Source organism: Augochlora pura, chromosome 9 (assembly GCF_028453695.1).
Source record: "Augochlora pura isolate Apur16 chromosome 9, APUR_v2.2.1, whole genome shotgun sequence".
Lineage (NCBI taxonomy): Eukaryota > Metazoa > Arthropoda > Insecta > Hymenoptera > Halictidae > Augochlora > Augochlora pura.
Genome location: NC_135780.1, coordinates 2,531,802 through 2,552,331, shown reverse-complemented (window position 1 = coordinate 2,552,331; position 20,530 = coordinate 2,531,802). Strand labels below are relative to the sequence as shown.

Sequence of the window (20,530 nt, the reverse complement as noted above, 5' to 3'; positions counted from 1 at the left end):
TCTTTTTGACAATTGTTCTACAAATATCCTCAACCGTGCGAAATTTATGATTATGTCACCATAAACATTTTGACATAAATCGTGGGAGAAGTATATTTATTATAAGATATAAAATTGCCATTTCCTTATGACGTGTATACACGTCGTACGTAGATTAACCTAGCAGGTTAATTGTTGACCGTGTCTAACAAATATTAATTGGGATTTTTGCAGGCCCACCACCGGTGCACCAACTGATAAGGAACGACAAGACTGAAAAGCCCCCGACGGTGTCCGTTTCGAGCGCGCCGACGTTCTCGCCGGTCCTCAGGCCCGAGGACGGCCATCGCGGAATGGATTCGCCTCATTCGCAAACGGGTACGTGACCGAAAGCATCGTGGCCATGTTGGAAATTCTCATGCATAAGCCGGCGATTACGTTTCAGGCTGTCGAAAAACCGGGGGTCGCCGTATCGCGGCCCCCACCTCGATCCAAGATCTCGCGGCTCTTCTTATTCTCATCTCGAACCGAAAATACCGTTCCGTTTACGTCGAACGAAAATATTGCAGTCCGGCGAACGCGCGGGGAACATCGGGGGACAAAGATTTATACGGGATTTCGTTGAAATCGTGTCACCGAAAGGAGAAAAGAACACCGACTGGTTTCACCCTCTTTGGGACAAGTTCCACGAAACGATCGAAAAAATTTGCAGCGGTTTCAAGCGGAATTAGAACAACAGTCCGTGCTGTATAACGTAAGGGAAATTAGTACGTCTTTGGATCGGTTCCAATCGCGAGGGGGGGTAAAAAAAGGAACGCGCGGAATTAGGCGATAGGTGTTTATCAGGTCGAATGGACGGCCGCGGCCGTGCTCGGCGGGGCTCGGGTCGGGGCGTACGGAATTTCTAATTAACGCGTTGCACGAATTAGAATTTCATAGGTTCCGCGCGGGGCCGATTAGCTTTTTTAAATATTCCGACGAAGAGCCGCGAGGTCCTGCCGTCAGCCGAAAACTTGGCAGCGAGCGTTAACTGAGCGCCTTAACACGTGGCGGGCTCTTTAGGGGTTGCACGGCCTGGAAAATCGATGGGAAGGGGTTCGTTTAATCGTCTGACTTGTTTGACCCCGTTCTAGAACCGTGTAAAAAAATACCCGGGCAATCCCCGGAGACTATGTGACACCTAGAACCGTGCGCGATTCCACCGGTGTACAGGGTGACGAGAGAAACCCCGGCTCGCGGCGTCGCACTGCGAAACGAAACACCGATTTCCGCGGACGTCGTTGGCTGATCTGTCGACATTTTGTGCTGCAGCCTCGTTAAATCGTTAAATAAATCTCGAATAAATCTAGAATAGAGTATCGATTTGTTCCTATAGCAAATTTGCAGCTAGCCCAAAATATTTTCGAAAATCAACGAGTCTAGCAGTCTGTATTCAGAGTTTGGCATTATTCGGACTCTTTTGAGTAAATATTTTTTGAATATAATTATCTGAATAAATTCCTATTTATCGAATGTTTTATCTCAATAATTCGAAAGATTTATACATTAATAAACTGTAGAAAAACATTTTGCACTCTATCCATTTTCTTCAAGTCAATTATTATGAATTGCTGCATGAATAAATTCTTATTCGAATTAAATCTTAGTCAAACGAATTCTTATTCGAATCAAATCTTAGTCAAACGAATTCTTATTCGAATCAAATCTTAGTCAAATGAATTCTTATTCGAATCAAATTTTAGTCAAATGAATTCTTATTCGAATCAAATCTTAGTCAAACGAATTCTTATTCGAATTAAATCTTAGTCAAACGAATTCCTATTCGAATCAAATCTTAGTCAAACGAATTCTTATTCGAATCAAATCTTAGTCAAACGAATTCTTATTCGAATCAAATTTTAGTCAAACGAATTCCTATTCGAATCAAATCTTAGTCAAACGAATTCCTATTCGAATCAAATTTGAATCGGATCAGTTCTCATCTAATTTTCATTCGATCGAATCAAATTGAATTCGTCAGCCTTCATCGTTCGTCCGTCATTCTAATAAATTTTGCCTAACTCTGACCACGTGCGGTAGACTCGAGCAACATCGAAGGAAACGATTGAAATTCCGTTTCGGGTCGCGACGAGAACGGTGGTCAAACAAGAAACACGAGACTCGTGAATCTCCTCGGATCGCTTCCAGCTGTGGTTCCACCCCCGCGGTAGCCCTCGGTGTTGGGACACAGGCTCGCATGGCCGCCGGAAGCTGGTGAAATAATGTTAAAGCGAACGTAACCCCCGTAACGAAAAGCGAACCGAAACTACTACGGGAACGCGTTTTCCCGTTGCGTTGCGTTTGATTGTTGGGGAACATGCTGTAAGTACCAAGCACCACGGAATGCGTGCGCACCGATGGTGCCGAACACCCGGTTGAAAAAGCATCGGGAATGATATCCAGAAAAAAGATCCAGAAAAAAGATCATCCGGAGGCTTCGCGATCGCAAGCTAAAAGACGGAAAGGAAAGACGAAGTGAAAAAAAGACCACGAATTTACAGAGACTGTAGCCCTTTTTGCTCCTGCTCCCTTGGTTCTTTCGTTTGTCCCGTCCGTGGAGACCCGCCGGTGGAGTCGACCTGCAGTGATCTTGAACGATCTTCGACTCACGACAGATTCCAGAACCTGCGCGTCTCTCGCGCGCGCTTCTCACACCCCTGTCCGCTTTGTTTTGCCTGACGAGTTCACTAACAAACATCTAACAACGCGATTAAGGTCGCGAGAATCAAGCCGTGGGTGGTCCCACGGTATCCGGGGACGAAGAGGCTCGATCGGGAATGATCATTTTCTCGCCCCCCGTTCCCGCTGGCTCGCGTTCAACCGTCGCGATCCATCGATCGGCGACGATCGCCGCGCGGACCGCGCGATCGAACTCTCGGCGCGCGGCAACTCGACGCGAAATTATCGCCGCTTTACCGGCAACAATTTCTGTCGAGAACGATGGCTCAACAGCGCGATAGTAAAGAAAAGATTAAGACGTAAAATTATCTTTTCAATTCCATTCTTAACACTTCCACGACCGCAATGAGACCCTCAAAAATTTCGTAGAATTAAAGTATTTTATTCGATTAAACGAGGATTATATGTATAGAAAACTTATATGGCATCGATTATATATTCGATATTCATATCTCTTGAAAATCTCAGTAAAATTGAGAAATTATAATTAAGAGGTTCAGTTTTAAAAATTCAATTTTAGACAAATCTGTCAGTTACGTATGACTGACGCGACAGTGAAATTATTAACAGAGTTTGGTTAAAACTGTGTTTTATAATGGGAGGAAAAGTATTTAATCCCTTGCACTATCACTCCTTTTATGCTGTGATGATATTAACACTTATTCGTACTTAATAATTTTTCTAATAGGGCCAAAAAATTTATCCTTCCTGTATCGTCTTTATTTACCTTTGTTTCTATACTTTGATAACAGAAGAATTTATTTTTACTCCGATGTAGAAGAAATTAATAATATTCATATTTAATAGAGCTTGCATAAAATATCTTCACCACGAGTCTGACTCGTTATTATAGCGCAAGGGGTTAAATTTTAGAGAAATCTGTTAGTTACGTATGACTGACGCGACAGTCAAAGTATTAACAGAGTTTAATTAAAACTGTGTTTTATAATGGAAAGAAAAGTATTTAATTGAATACAGATTAAGATGTAATAGTGACAAAACTCGTTCGATCGGCCAAGTGTTAAGAGTAGCTAGAGCCTCGTCCGAGGCAACTAAACCGTCAGACATCTCGAGCGAAGCTGTCTCCCCGCGTACCGCGACGGCCGAAAACTTCAATCGGAAAGTATCGAGAGTTATGGCAGCGACTATCCGGGGAAGCCATGATACCTTTCCGCGCCGCAAAACCATCGTCGCGCCGTTACCAAAGAATTATGCGTTCTCCGGCCGCGCCGGGAACCCGTGCACAGAGTTCGAACGCGCTATCCGGCGATTCGCCGGCCCGAGCAATGTCCAGTGTGCGATAGACCCAAACTGAGCTCAGCCAGGCATCATGTAAGTAAATCGATCCCCGTGAAGGGTGGATCCTCCTGGATCCCGATCCCCGGGAAAACGATCGAGACCCGGCCGGAAAGGTGGGGGTCGCACAGGTCGACGGGGTAGTCGAATCGAGCGAGCAATGATCGATCGTTTAGCGTCCCGGAGCGAGAGAAAACGTCTCGCCTCACTAACCCACTTTCCCCGAGATCGCCGCGTGCGCGCGCGCGCGCGGATATTTTCAATCGCTTGGCCCGAACGAAGGCGCCTCGCGGAAACTCCTCGGAAAGTTCTCTGCTCGACGGTGTAAAGATTATTTTCACGGAGAAAACCGCGCCACAGGGTCGCGAGCCGGGCGAAATCGCTTTACGGTGATCCGGCGTAGATTCTCTTTATCGGGGGCGAATATTTTTTGATCGACCTCTCTTTATCGCGGGTTCGGGTGGAATCTCTTTAGCCGGATGAGAGTCGACAGTTTTATCAGGGCCGGGGAAATTTTGTTTACGAAGACTTCGGGTGGTTCGGAAGCTTGCAGGAAAATTGTCCGCGAGAGGATGAAAATCCTATTCATTCCATTTATATTTTCTCATCTTTATTTATACGATATATCCATGTAAATTTTCAAAAAACCTATTCAGAACCATAACGCCGAATTCTTTAGTTAATTGTAGTAAAAATATAATCATAATTAATGTTTACTGTATCAGTCGCGATCAACAAGCTTATTACGTTCGCATCGATTGCTTAAGTGATTGATTAATCACGATTACTTGACAATAATTAATAAAACGAATCGTAGTAATAATAAATTAATTTCGAAAACAATCAAAATACCAAAGAAACAAATCGTAGTAATCATGATAATTAAATTTTGAAAAGAGCTGAAACACGAAAGGGATATACTGTGGGTAGCGATAATTGAATTTTCAAACAACAAACTAAAGTATTACAAACGTGAATAAACCGATGCTTTAAATTCTGCAGAGTCCAGTTAGAACAGGGCGCGAGATCCGCAGTCTAGTTAGTATTGTAGAACGTGTGAAGCGCGGCCGCCGCTTAGACACGTATGGTTGACAGAGAATAATCGGCGAGCAAGTATCCAGTGCGCGGCAAATGCACTTCGAAATTAGCGATCGCGCGGCCGAAAGTAGGTTAGTGGGGCTCGCGGTGATTTTTCGTCGAGCAAAACTAAACCGAAGGACGTCCAAGAAGCTGACGTGGGTCCTTGTCGGACGGAATTACTTCCGATTCAGAAGAAACATTACCATACGATAAAAATCGCGGATACCGCCCCCATCCCCCACCCTAGCATATTTGGACTCTGAATCATTGGAGAGAAAGAAATCAGTATGTTCGACGTTGGTGGCTCGATTCGCAAAGGGAATTATCATCGATCGCGACGAGATCGGAAGTTTGTCGGAGACGAAGGGGATCGTGTGGATCCAGGAGCCGCGATCTCGCGGTAGGTTCTCGCGCGATCCATGGGATCGATGATCGATGGCGGGCAGCGCTGCGCGGCCATCGGACCCCGACTGTTTTATTCGCGTGGAGAAATGACGCGATGATGATCTCTGTTTCAGTCTGAGCCCGAGCGTAGAGAGAAGCTCGCTTACTCGACTAAAAGGTACTTTGTGACTGGTTATTGACTGTTCTATATATATCTATATATATACATATCTATATATCTGTCTCTATATTTATTATACGTATCTCTATACGTACGTGGACATGTATACAGTACGTGTGCGCGTCCGCACGCGGCGGCCACGGGCTGTCTGGGGAATTTCGTCGCGGTCCTCTGCCGCACCTGCTCGCGCGCCATTCTCCCGCCAAATTCGAACGCGCCGCGAAGCTGCGCTCAATCGCAGCAAACTTTGCTGTCTCTGATTAAATCCTTCTTCTCGTAAATTATTATTACGCCATAAAATATTATTATATAGAAATGTAATAAATTCGTGGTTCCTTGGGAACCAAGGTAATTAAATTCGAAACAAGTAACTAAGAACACCGTGTTACTCTAAATCGATATTAACACGAAATCTACCACAGTAGTGTATCTATTTTATATCATTCATTTTAAAATCACTGAAATTACGAAGACTTTTTCACTGGAATTAGTGAAATAAATTAATTGATTGGAACTGATATTATAATAAAAATGACTCAGATTCTAGACAACTACAGGGTAGTCATTCTGATTTTAGTGCTCGGTAGGTTTCGTGTTAATGGAGTCCATGCTTGCAGCCATAAAATTGTTGCTTGCATCCTGCAGTGCCGTTCAAAATTCTTGTGCACCACATATTTCAATAAATATTTCAAGAAACATCAAATGGGAATCCGAGTAGAAACATTTTCGAATTCTTGTTCGTCCGTCGAAAGCAGAAGAAAATCAGCGATGGCTGAGGTAGAACGCGTGGTGGTCAGGCGAAGGCAGAGGATCGCGATCGACATTGGGTGTCGATCCATCGACGGGAAAAGCCCTGGTTCACAGCCACGTGTCCGTGTTTCCGCGTGTACGTACACACAATGCATCACGATGTCGTATCAGCTCGAATCTATATATTTTTCTCTATTGCTGTCACGTTTGTCATTTCTTTTGTTTCCCCTTTTCCACGATCTCTCTCTCTCTCTCTCTCTCTCTTTCGTTCTATCTCCATCACTTCACGTCTCTCTCACTCGCCCGCTGTACACCGTCCTTCCCCCTGTGTCCCATCTTCCACTTCTTTCTCTCGTAACACGTGTAACACATAAAACCGTACGTGGACACGCGCGAGGAACGTCTCTGGTAAGCGATAGCACGATCGAAACGATATTTTATTCGACAGTGGACAAAGTGTAGAACGAAATTTACTCGCCGGTAGATCTGGTTTTTCGAAGAATCGATACTAATAGCGTTGCCCGGCGCGCGCGGCACAGTGTCCGACCATTGTTCGCCGATTCTACTCGACCCGGCATTTCTGACACGCCGTTGCTACTTGCATCCTGGTCCTCTGAGCAAATATATTTCCTCCGCGAGCATTCACAAATAAATTAAATTGCCCAAATTTCCGCAATGTATTTTTAGTAAATTTCAACGATTTTTTAACACTTCGCGCTAGAATGACGACTCTAAAGCGCCATTAAAAATTATCGCGTTTCAAAATAATTTTGATACTATTAAGTTTAGTTATACTTCAAAAAACTGTTTCGATTATATAACTATTATACAAATCATAAGATTAAATTTTATATGTATATAATGCTAAGAGTTATATAAATTGAACACGCTATAAGTCAGACAGTCTATTTCAAACGAGTTAAAATGAGTCAAACGTCTTCAAAGATTTAAAGTAAATATAGTACGATTATTTATGCATTGAAAACTGAACGGAAATTTTATTAATCCATCGATCGCAATTTTTACAGTTCTTCAGTAACCTAATTACGTAGTTCTACATTTTCCACTGACTCTTTGCAACGAAGCGTCGAATCCATCGTACTTCCGTGCATCCGGAGCGATCCGACCCCCGTGGAAAACGTTCTTCATCCCCACGACCTCCCTCCCCCCTCCCTCTCTCTCTCTCTCTCTCTCTCCAGCTGTTACCATTTCTCTCCTGTTAGCGTGTATTGTGCTAGCTCGGGAGTTTCGGATTGACGGGGGACCGCGTCTTCGAGACCAGCCGCGATCGATCTCGCGAGATTCGCGCGAAGATTGCGAGAGTTTTCGGGAACTGCGACTCGATGGGACGACAGAGTAGTCGGGGTAAATGGGGGGAGCAAAACGGTTCATAGGGGATCGCCGATGCAAGAAATTTTCGAACTTGGGACGTTTGCCGCGGATGGAAACGAAATTTGCCTGCGGATGCAAAATATCGCGGGCCATACGGAGTCGCCTGACGAATCAACTTACTTTGAAGCCGTAAAGAACGTCGAATAAATTCTGTGAATGTAATTGTTGAAAAGATATAGCAATTCTAAGATATAGCATGATATTTAGAGAATTCGTAGCTTTTCTTTTGACATTTTCATCACAAGAGACTCTTCTTTATAAAAGGATACTAACATCTTTCGAATTGTAAAGAATTTTTTGCAGCAAATGAAACACAAATCTTAATAAAAATAGGAAAAAATAAATTTAGTTTTGTAATTCTTATAAAGTATCATATGTCTCATATCTTGAACGTCCAGTAAATATTGTGTTAATATACCATATAATCAAAAGCAAGGTTTCCTCAGAAAAATTAAATTAAAAAAATTAAATTTAGCAAAAATCCTTTCGTAGATCGAACATTGAAAGTATTGTAAAATTGCTCTGAACGCTTTGATCAATTTTTGTCGATAGACTAAAAAGTGGTGTAGATAATTTGGAAGCCGTGCGGAACGTTTGCGAATCTAGGGAATCGACGGGAGGATCGTTCGCAATCCAGAAACGCCGTTTCGAAGTCGGCAGTTGTATCGTTTTGATGGAGGAGCGCCGTAGATCATCGGGGAGGCTGGGAATCTCAGATATTCGCGAGAGTCGTCGGACGTGTTCAGGGTCAGGCCAGCGGAAGCTGAGAAATTTAGGGTAATAGGGTAATTTCTGGAAAGGATAGTCTTGCGAAATCCCCGGCAACGAGGACGCGGACCGTCAATGCGGCTCGGAATTGCACAATCACCCCCGCGGCCGCCTCTCGCGTCACCACTTTATATTTCCCGTGGTGTGCATCGGTGCGCTCCGCAACACGAATGCACCCTGCAGTGTCTTCCGCGTGCGTGAACGATCGTCGTTCGCTCGGGCACAGTCGGTTTCAAAAACATTCTCTTGACCCCGTCGATCCTTCCCTATTTGTAAAAACGAACGCTTCGATCCCCGATCCTTTGTTCACTTGAAAAATTTCAATAGTTTAATTGACAGCGGAGGTGTCATTATTTCGAAGAACGAAATGTTCGCTCGAAGAACTGCGGATGGCATTCGGTAGCATTTTCGTTATCAAAGCGCCCGATATTTGACTGAAAGTCTTCGAAAAAATTTTGAAAACCACGCGAGTGCTCTCAAAGTATTATACTTTAAATCGCTTTGGAGGTGCTATCATAGTATTTCAGACACCTGTAAAATGCAAAGTATTTCGGAGATCTGGAAAGTACACCTAATATCTTTTCAAACCTCACAAGTATCGCTAAACTATTTTTTAGGATTTGGCAAGTACTCCGAAAAAATTGTTCAGTCCTGTCAAGTGCTCAAGAAATATTTAACAAAGTACTACCTGAGATACTTCCAATATTGTTTAAAAATTACCTTGGATACCTTGAGAGTGGCTCACAGCTCCATCCAACTCCTGGAAGGTACCCTCGGAGTACCTCGAAGACTCGCGAGGTACTCGCCAGGTACTGCTCCCGGTACTGAAAAGAGCAAACAATTCGCCGTCGCATGACAGCCACTCGAAAGCAGGGATTCGCCGGCGTCCAGAAGCGCATTCGAGCCGCGGCAGATCGCAGAGGCTGCTCAAGGATTCAATGTACTCGACTTTCGTACTCGGCGGCGTGCTCAAAGGCGTGCTCGGGTACTCGCGGCATGCTCCGCCGAGCAATCTCCTCGAATGCCTCCGCTATCGATCTCCGGCGACGTTCGGTTCTTTCTCGAACCTTATCTGTTACGTCCACACCCCCGCATCCCCTGGATCCGCCATCGTGCCCTCTCTCTCTCTCTCTCCCCCCTCCCCGCCTCCGCTGATTCAATAGATCTATTCCCAATCGCGCTAAGTGCAGTGCTTAATTTCCAGTCCCCGCTGCGAGAAGCTTTTCAAAACAATCGTCGAACGACTGATTTATCGTACCTCGTCGATTTCGGTGTCCCTCCTCCTCCACCCCTCCCCGTTCGATTCCCCCCTTCCCCATAACTCTTCCACGACATCGGAACCGAAGATGTTATCCACGGTAATGTTCGATGATCGACGGGCTACGGTCGTCGACCACCTCGGGTTTAAGCACCGTGTCCCCCGTCTTTTTCGACCCTCCGCCCCTCGACACCACCCCTCTCTTTGTTCACCGAATGTACAGTGGCTGGCACACTTTAGCTCCCGTTATTCCTCCTTCCTCTCATCTGGTCCTTGTTTTTTTCCGTTTCTGGTATCTTTCGTTCTGTTTCGTTCCACGGGACCACTATAGTCTCGACGCCTCTTGTTATGGTAGTTGTTGCACCCCTGTTAAAAACTCCACCGTTGGGTATATGTATTCCAAGCGCCATACGTATACAGAACTGGTTATGATGACACACGTCCGTTTTTTTGGAAGTGCTTGCGATGTTCACGCGCGATCTGCTGCATACTCTCTCTCTCTCTCTCTTTTTCTTTTTCTTTCTTTTTTTTCTTTCATTCTTTATCTATTTATCTATCTGTCTGTCACTCTATATTTGCATCGATAGAAACTGGATATTGTGTTCCTAGTTTGTCTGATTTTATGGGACTCCGTCACATGGCCCTTCTTTTATTAGTCACGCTCACCCACAAGCTTTATCCCTGACTTTCTTTTCATGGTCACCCGTTCTCGGTCCCTTTTCTACTTTGGTTTTGGGAATGACGCGCGGGGGTAGTTTTATACCGTTGACCATCTGTCTCGCACTCGAACCTGGGCGTTTAGAAACTGTTCGTAACGTGGACGAACCGGTACAGAGACCCGCGAATGGTTCATTGAATTTTCTTGCGTCTTTGATCAACCAACAAATTCTTATCGGTGTATTTACGAAGCATTAAAAGCAGCCGTTTCAAAGCTATTTCATATCAATTTATAGAACTAACAATAAGAGATGATTCAGTTTTTTAACACAAGCATTATTGTAATATTTTCCGTAAGTAACGTATATATTGATTAGTAAATCTTTTAGTAAAATAATAAGTAAATCTTTACGATCCGAATAATCATAAATGAAAAAATTATTGACCCGTCGTTATCGCGGGTTTCATAGATCTATTGTTAATCAAGCAATCGCGATGACTAAGAATTTCACTTTGACCAAAACCGCAACAATTCTACCAACGTCGATGTTTGTTGGCTACTATTGCGCCAGGTTGGCTATACTTCGAGTCACTTCTTAGCAATTCAAGTAATCTAGAAATGCCAATATATCGAACTGTAGCGTGTTCTATGATGGAAGCTTTTTACGGAAATGAAACGAATTTATCGCTATTGATTAGTTGAATTTCGTGCCCAGATCTGTTTCTAGTTTTATCGATTTCTAAAAAATTGCCAGAACGACTTGGCGGGGAGGAGGTTTTTGGAATCGTCTTCGCAAAAGAAAAAATCAATCCATGCAAGAAATACTTGAAAATACTTGATGCTGCATAATTAATTGACTTGCTGCACAGTTAATTGACTTGCTGCACAACTAATTGAATTAATGCGCAATTAATTGGATTTCTGGACAATTGATTGACTTGCTGCACAATTAATTGAATTAGTGCGCATTTAATTGAATTTCTGCACAATCAATTGACTTGTTGCACCATCAACTAACTTTCCCCACTATTAACTGACTTTCTGCACAATTAATTGACTTTCTGCATAATTAAATGACTCTCTGCACAATCGACTGACTCACCGCACAATTAATTGTCTTGCTGCACAGTTAATTGACTCGCTGCACAATTAATTGGCACGCTACACAATTAATTGGCTCGCCGCACAATTGACTGACTTTTTGCAAAATTAATTTGACTTCTTGCACATACAATTAACTTCTTACACAATTAATTGACTTCTTGCACAATTAATTGTCTTGCTGCGAAATTAATCGACTCGCCCCAAAATTAATTGACCAGTTATTAAAAAAATTCGATACACGAACAAAGCCTGTTCGAGGGACGACCGCGAACGTTTCCAAAGGGTTCTCCCTCGGCTATTGTACCTTCCTTGGAACGTAGGAGTGGGAGGGAGAGTATCGGGGGAGAGACGAAGCATGAGAGACGGAAGTGGACTAATTCGACGGTCGTTTGTCCACCACAGGGGGATCCCCGAGAAATCCGCCCGACGTCTGATTCCGACACGGTGAACCGGTGCGTGGCGGCGAGCAACTCGAAAGAAAGCAAGAATGTTATATATGTTATAGCCCTTAATCAGAATCTGTGTGTGTTAGCTCGATGTTGCATCTCTATACACTCACAAAGTCGCTCCAAAAGTCTGGGATCGCTCGGTCATGTTTGCACGGAGAAAACGACGCCGTCCCTTTGAAGCTGCGCGCGCCCTTTACACGGTGTCGTTTAAACACTTGAACTGCCTAATCTGTCGTTTCTACGCCAACGAAATAACCGGTGCTCGCGATTCTTAAATCCTAACCTTGTTAAACCTAACTGATACATCTCTTAGAAAATTTTTTCACGTAATTCGAAAAGAATCGGTTTATGGTGTTCGAAGTTTCCCCTGTTTTCTCCAAGAAAGGGGCGATCCCAAATTTCTGGGCAGCACGGTGTACACATATATACGTGTCGGTTACATGTATGTTACCGTTACGTATCCCGCGTGACAATTCTTATAAATAGACATGCGCACGTATATTTGACGGTTGACGACCGTACGTGGTAATTAGGACGATTGAATAGATGTACGTGTCTCTGTGTTTTATAATAATTGTTGCACAGTCCGTGTAGCCGCCTGCAGCTGTGTGCACGATCGTACGCGCAATGCTGTCGTTGGTAGGCGTGCCGAACATATTTTTCTACTTCCGTTCCACCCCTCCACCGCAGCCCCCGATTTCTTTCACCCCATCAGCCGCCCACCTTCTCGTCCATAGTTCTGGCCCGGCATCGAAACGAACGAGCCGTTATCTGAATCCCAATTTTCTTTACCACTCGCCAGACCGATTTCGTTTCGACCGATTCCGTGACAATCATGGTACGTTTGGTCCCCGAACGAAGAGCGCGCCGGTATGCTTTGTCGTGGATGATTCAATCCCCTCGCAATCTCCATCGTTGCTGAACCGTTTAATAAATGCGAAAAGAAACGACGTGAAAATATAGAAAGAAATCCCATAGAAATGTGGGTGAACGAGATCAATCGAAATTCTAACGATCCGCGATCGCAGTTCGTCGGCCTCGATTCCTCCGGCGGTCATATTGGAGAACGAGATTGAATCATCCGACACTTCCAGCCGTTTCGGCGGATCGACCGAGACCTTTTTGGTTGCACTCCTTTTTCTCCGTGGACCGGATCAAGCTTACGCTTTCAGGCATATGATATAGCCGAGAACGATTTAGAAGCGAGACGTTTGTTTTCTAGGATCGTGGTTTTGTTTGCTCGTTGCGATCGAAGGCTTGCCGTTGTCTCCGGCCGAAGGGATACGAGCACTTTTCGATCGACCGGGCCGCAGTAGACGCGGACGACCATGATCGGACGCGCGACAATTAAACCGGTCCGTGCGTCTGATCGGCATCCCGGTGCATCTATACGATTGCGAATGCCCGACACGCGACTTCGCTCGCGTTGCTAACAGCTCCAAACACTTTCAGGTCCTTCGCAGCCCAACGATTCAAGGTCTACGACCTCTCCCTGTCCCTTCAACAAGAAACTCTCGACAGTACCCACTACCCTCGACAGACTTAATTGATTTCAACTATTCTACTCTCATCGCACTTCGGTTTAACGTACGAGTCCTGACGTTTCTGGTCTCGAGCGCGATTTTCCCTTGAATAAACAATTGATCTTCGAGGGAAAGTCGAGCCGGGAACGAAAGTAATAGGGCAAAGTACGCTGGCCGATTGCATTCGAATTAAACGAGCTCTCGCGGCAGGTGGAGCTAGGAGAATCAATCTGTGCCCACCTGACGACGACCACACAGTCATTAACAGAAACCGGGTTAACATAAGCCACCAGAACAGAGTTGGGAAACATTTTAATCGGATCACAGATAATTTTATTCGACGACGTGAGAAAGAATCGTTCGGGCAAAGAATTATTCGAGTAAAGCATTATTGGAATAAAAAATCATTCGAGTAATGAATTATTCGAGTAAAAAATTATTCGAATAAAAAATCATTCGACTAATGAATTATTGGAATAAAAAATCAGTCGAGTAATGAATTATTCGAGTAAAAAATTATTCGAGTAAAACATTATTCGACTAATGAATTATTGGAATAAAAAATCATTCGAGTAAATAATTATTCGAATAAAAGATCATTCGAATGAATACATAGAGTAATTTACGACGAATAATGGATAATCATCGTTCGAGTAAAATATCCGCGTGAAATGTATTCATTCGGATAATCGTCTTGGCTAAATGTTAATTCGAAAGAATCCGAACGTAACGCCGAACTCTGCACGAAACCCTTGAACGAAAAACGACCGAGGAGCATCGATCTAACCGAACTCGTACTTTTTGTATGCCTCTGTATGGAAATTAAGTGTAAACTGCGATATTCCTGTGTATGTATAGTAAATATTTATATGTGTATACCCACGTATCCGAATTCTATATCTACTAACGCCCCCGTTTGCCTGTCTGTCTGACTGACCTGTCCGTTGAACGGCCCGCGAAAGCAAAAGGAAAAATCGGCAGAATACGCCGGTCGATATTAATTCATGAAAAATGCGGAAAGCCGTGCATACATATACAACTATGCTGCCGCCCCCTACGACTAGTCGAAGAGAGCGATTCGAACGAACGAGAATTTTGCCGAGAATTAAAGCCCCCGAACAGACTGGGAACAAGGTTCGGGGGCTTGGAAAACGGACAGACAGACAGACGGACGGCATTTCTTGCTAACTGCGTAGTACCGGTCTACCTGGTAAGCTAGCTGTCGCTGTCTGTCTGTCTGTCTGTTTCTCTGTTCGTCTGTGTGTACGTCTGTCTGTCTGTCCGTCTGTCCGTCTGTCTGTCTGTCTGTCTGTCTTTCTGCCCAACCACCCTGTTACACCCTTGTACACCTGTTCACGTATTACTATTTTTTAAGGGCGCGGCCTCGAGCCTTAACGAGACCATTGGTGGATCACCGGCCGCGGCGGCGGATTCGAATAATTCGAATTCTCCCGCGCGCGATTCTTGGCCAGTGCCGTTCGCGATCTCGGGTGTTTGGACTCTCGATACCTCCGATCACTCGGAAAGGCTTAAAAAAAATTTAAATTGCATATTTTAAGTTAGTGCAAAATTCTTGAAAATTATTCCTCAGCACGTGAACGAAACTGGACAATTTGGAAAGAGGAGGCTCGAATAATCGTATCTCCTGTTCCCAGATTGTCCATTTCTGTTTACAACGTGAGAGACAATTTGAGAGAATTTACTAAATTTACTATAGTTCGAGGTTTCGATAGAAAAAGACTGACAACTAAATTTGCGAATCAATTTTTGCGGATTTTCGAAGTGTATGGGGGCGTTCGAGATTTTAATGAAAATCGAAAAGGGGATACTTGGTGATCGACGCGTCATCGTTGTGTACAGTTCGGCCCGTGATCCATAGATCGGATCGAGGCCGTGCTCTCTCTCTCTCTCTCTCTCTATCTCTCTCTGTTGGTCTGATACCGTGCACACCATAATTATCTCTATCTCACTCACTGTCACACGGCCAATGCTCTGGGTATGTCGTATGCTGGATGGAATTAACTTACTCTATACTATATATACATATATATTGACTTCACCTAATATAATTGACTTGATAGAACGTTCGATTGATTTTCTTACGATACCTTGGATTGAGACATGTTTACTGCTCTAACACACACTTGTCTGTCTCTATCTATCTCTTCTATCTATCTCTCTCCGTACGATACTACCTATTACTATTGTTGTTGCGATGTTGGTGTTGTTGTTTATACCATATACATATATATATATACATACATACATGCATACATATATATATATATACCACGTATATATGTATATCATTGTATTGATGTTGATGTTGTTGTTACCTTGATGTTTTTTGATGTGTTGTTTAATCGTTGTTATCTTGCTGTTTGATGTTTGTTGTTGCACTATATATATATTCTATATATAATCTCTCTATATATATTCTATATATCATATATATATATACATACCTATATGTATATATACATACATGTATATATCCACATATCTCTCTGTGCGCGTGATACAACGTGCACGCGCGTGCGCGCGCGCGCGAGCTAGCACCCCGTCAACAACAATATACGGGAGCCGTTTCGTCCAACAGAAATTTCATACAGTAAGAAGAATACTTGTGCAACTAACATCCGTGCTTTATCGAACCGCTGGTCGTGCTATAATATTCATTGGATCGCTATAGGGGTCGAAGAATCACCCCCAACATACTCGAGAGCGCGCGCGCGCGCGTTCACGCGTATATAGGTACATGTACATTTCAGCCAGCCAGCCTCACGCTTGGAGTGCCTCGTATATACATATATACAGAAACCTGTCTATGTATACGTATATATACACCTGCATATATATATGTATATATGTGTGTGTATGTATATATATGTATATATAGATATACTTAACACGATATAGTTGGTCGCCTCCCCTACCCCTTGATACACCACTAAAACCACCCCCTAACAGACTTACAGCGGCAATCGTTATCTCTGTTTGCTCCCACTTCCACTAAACTCGGACTTTAATAACCTTCCGGCTTTATTAACGTTTCTTGGCGCGAACTGTTAACGTCGTCGTCGTTGCCGTCCGCGATCTAACATTCAATTAATCGAAAACCTTGCCGGCCAACCGTTTTAACCCTGCTGCTGTGCCCTCCGTATTAACCGAAACATCATCCAAAGTATATAGCATACATTACAATATCTATCTTATTTTTTCAATTCTTGCGCAAAATTATCGATATTGTGTTTGTAACACTTGATGGTTATAACTGAACAGCGATTTGGCTAGGTCTAGAATGTTACATGACATAACTGTAGCGATTCTTTTGGTAACACAGGACTTTAGATTAACCTCTAGCATACAAGTGATGGTCGCTATTGAAAGTCACTTTTAATTCACAGTGTTTAAATTTTTAATTAATACTTAATTAATTTGGAGCAAAGTTAAATGTCGTATGTAAATGCGCCTGACTTTCTTTGTTACATAACTGAACCTGTAACTGGGTTGTTAGTATACAAGTAATATAGAAATAATTGCAAATAATATAGAAATAATTGCAAATAAGATATGCATAAACGAAATAAGGATGGTGATATAAAAGTAATTAAATTCACCATATGAATATAATAATACTAAACTTATTCCCATTTCGTGCGATCTTTGTTGTAAGTTGTACTTGAGTAATATAATTTCAATCATAGTGAAATAAGAAACCGGTCGCGGAACACGACTGTTGCGTCTGTGAAAGGGTTAAGGTGTCAAACAGAACACAGCAGGGTTAATGAAAACGCGCGAACCGTTGCGAAAATCTGGAAGTTCCAGCGAGACTGATTCCAGCACGGGTATCGACTTGCTTTCGAGGATAAAGTGAAGCGGGTGGAACAGGGTCGATTCGTCGGAAAATGGCGGTCGAAGTTCAGGGGGTGGTTTCACCGTGGCCCTAGCCGTGGCGGTCGGAGGATGACAGTGGTGAATTGTGTTTCAGGATTGCACTCGCCGCACGAAGGACTGGCCGGTGGTTCCGGTCAGAGTATGTCCGGGCTCGCCTACTATCAGCCGGAGCACCCTGCCTCCGCGGGGGTGGTCAAGTACCCCGAGAACGGTCACGACACCCTCTCGGACTTCGTCACGTTCGTCTGCCAGGAGGCCGAGAATACTCAGCAACTGCCCCAGGTAGCTTCCGGATCCTTTAAACCCGCCCCGTTCTCCAGTTTCGGGAATACAAACATTGCTCCGCTCGTAGAGTCAGTTCTTTCGCCGTTCGCCGCCCAGATATCGTACCCTTATGCGAGCTCGTAGCCGAGTTTAATTCTAGATCTTTCTCCAATCCAGTGCATAATTCTGTTTATTTTGCTGATCGATGTTTGCATGATCGTAACGAGAAGAACGGGACGGTACTCTGCGACCTGCATCGTCATCCGTGTTCCAATCGCCCTGGATTCTACGAGCCTAATTCGCCTATGGTAGAGTTGGTAATAATTGGCATTCAGTATTATTGAGACTACGGAAATTTCTCTGAACCCGGACTCTGAAACCCCTCGTTTATGGCAACAATCCTTCGCAAAACATATTCTGCATCTTTCTGTTTTATTTTTTAAGAACGCCTTTTTGACGCAATATTCAAAAATTAAAAATTAGGCCCATGGTTCAGTCACTGAAAAAATCATTGAAGACTTGGATATATTCATCCCTTAAATTCGAAAATAGAAAAATCATCGCGCATGAAATTATTTAAAAATTCAGAGGGTCTTAAAAAAATTCGCAGCAGACCTAGAAAGCCGTTCCTTGGAATTTAATATAAAAAGATCGCGATAAGATCTGACGAAAACCCACCCTTAAATCGATAAAGCTAACGAAAATATTCACTGGAGAACCTACCTGAAATCCTGATCCCCTTCTCAGTTGCCGAACGAGGGGTGCAAGAGGTATCTATTTAAACTAGTTAAATAGAGGAGATACAATGATCCATAAATCGGGGTGAGTGGATCACGCGCGGGTCGACGACGTTGATCGGTGGGTGTGTGGTATTTCCAGGCGCAGCTAGCCGGACCCCGCACTGGTATACAAAAGTTCTCACAGTATTATCCGAGCTCGATGTTGCCGCCACCTCCGCCGGCCCCGATGGCGAGGCCGGTCGCGATAATCAGGTCGACGGGCGAACTAACGGCGACGAGTTCGAACTCACCGCCGACATCCTCGACGTCGCCGACGGACCCGTCCGAGCTGGCCCCGAGTCAGGAGCAAATGGCCGCCGCCGCGGTGGGCCTCGTCGGTTCCGGCTGCCAAAGCTCCGTCGATCCCGCCGGAAGGAAGAGCCCCGCGAGGATCCTCGTCACCGCGCCCCACACCAGCCGGGAATACACCTTTGCTCATTTCCACTCCCAACCTGGACAGGTGAGCTCCCGCTTAACCCTTTCGCGCCGAGCGCCGCATATATGCGGCATCCAAATTAAGTGTATACAAGTGGCATCCGTAGGCAAAATACAAAAATAATTTTGTATTTTTATAATTTCGTTAGTCCTTTCATATTAAAAATGTAAACATACTTGTTACATTAAAGCAATGATTGTTTTATTCAGCACAGTTATTTAAAACTAAGAAAAACGTATATTTATTACTGAGGCGTCAATGAAAATCGTTATATCATTTCCAAAATAATTTGAACATTATTAAAGACCCTTCTATTTAAAAGATTGTTAAAAGCGTAACAGTTTTATGATTCACTAAATTCAATTTCATGTTCGTAAATTGTACTAAGCTATATAAAATGGAAATGCAGCTGATTAAAATAGCTATTTTAAATCTGGGCTTAAAATGGTCTGGAAAGGGTTAATTTAGTTCTTTTTTAATTCTTTGACTGCTGAACTTTAGGCAAAGTAAGAACTATCTACTTTTATAAATCATCTTAATGAGTTGATGATAATACAATAATACAATAATAAAAATCTGCTTATTTTTGAAATTTATAATGAATAATTCATTGTGCTTCCTTAAGTGGAATACATAAAGTTCACACGGCCATCATTATGCTAGGGTTAAATCAGAAAAAAAGTTCCACTCATTTCATTTAATATAACAAAATTTGTTCTATTTATAAAAAAAGTGTCAACGTATTTTCGGCGACGACTGTAAATTTAATTTTTTCCCGAGTTCCCTAATCTCAATCGAAAAACTTGGAATCGTTGTAATTACGAAGGAAATGTAACAGCAAGGGATTAAGGACGTTCCGCGGTAGGATTAATCCGGCGCAGGTGTTTGATAAGATCTTCTCGGACTTTCCAGCAAATATTCACCTACCCCACGATCAGCTCCATGTCGGGGGTGATCTCCCCGACGAACCTCTCCCTGTTCTCGTCGCCCGTGTCGGTGACGAGGCCGGTGGCGACCCAGAGATCGGTCTCGAACGTGCCACCCCGTTGGAACACGACGCCGTTCATCAACCTGGAGGACGACTACAACATGATCGCCCCTATCATCACTGGAACCGCTAGCGAGCCGCCCTCCACCATGGACGAAGGTCGGTGATCATTTGGATCGTATCTGCTAGTTAATCGTTGTATCGTAGCGAATACAAGGTGTTCAGAAAGATTGGGATCAAATTTATACTATGTGTTACTGAGATCAAAGAGATTAAAAGATTTTTATGTCCGAAGATTCTTCATTGTAAAGAGTCTTTATTCATGATATGTGAATATTTGAAAGGTTTCGACGATTAGTCTAAGAATGAACTAAGCCTACGCCACTATACAGTGGCAGAAATTGTCGAGCATTTCGTATGACCACCATATTAAATTACAAATGTCTTTGAAAGTTCAGATCTTTTCAATTCTCGTTCCCAAAAATTGACACGACGATTTTTCATCCCCTTACCTCCGGTAACACGTAACATAAATTTGATCCGAACCTGTCTGGACAACCGGTATATTCTTATTATTCGTTATACCGAGATTCGAAGGGATGTACAGTTTGCGCTGTGCATTATCT

The 20,530-nt window shown here is 43.5% G+C and overlaps 1 protein-coding gene across 2 annotated transcripts in view; it reads left to right on the top strand.

Annotated features, from left to right (window-relative positions):
- Nfi (Nuclear factor I) overlaps positions 1 to 20,530 on the top strand; it is a 103,465-nt gene that overhangs the window by 76,533 nt on the left and 6,402 nt on the right. The window contains exons 8-12 of one of the 2 annotated variants that reach the window (XM_078190214.1): positions 214 to 357; positions 17,532 to 17,719; positions 17,932 to 18,018; positions 18,581 to 18,940; positions 19,829 to 20,063. In XM_078190214.1, coding sequence (XP_078046340.1) covers positions 214 to 357; positions 17,532 to 17,719; positions 17,932 to 18,018; positions 18,581 to 18,940; positions 19,829 to 20,063 — 1,014 coding nt within the window. The remainder of the gene's footprint in view (positions 1 to 213; positions 358 to 17,531; positions 17,720 to 17,931; positions 18,019 to 18,580; positions 18,941 to 19,828; positions 20,064 to 20,530) is intronic. The other variant, XM_078190215.1, reaches the window with a different exon arrangement.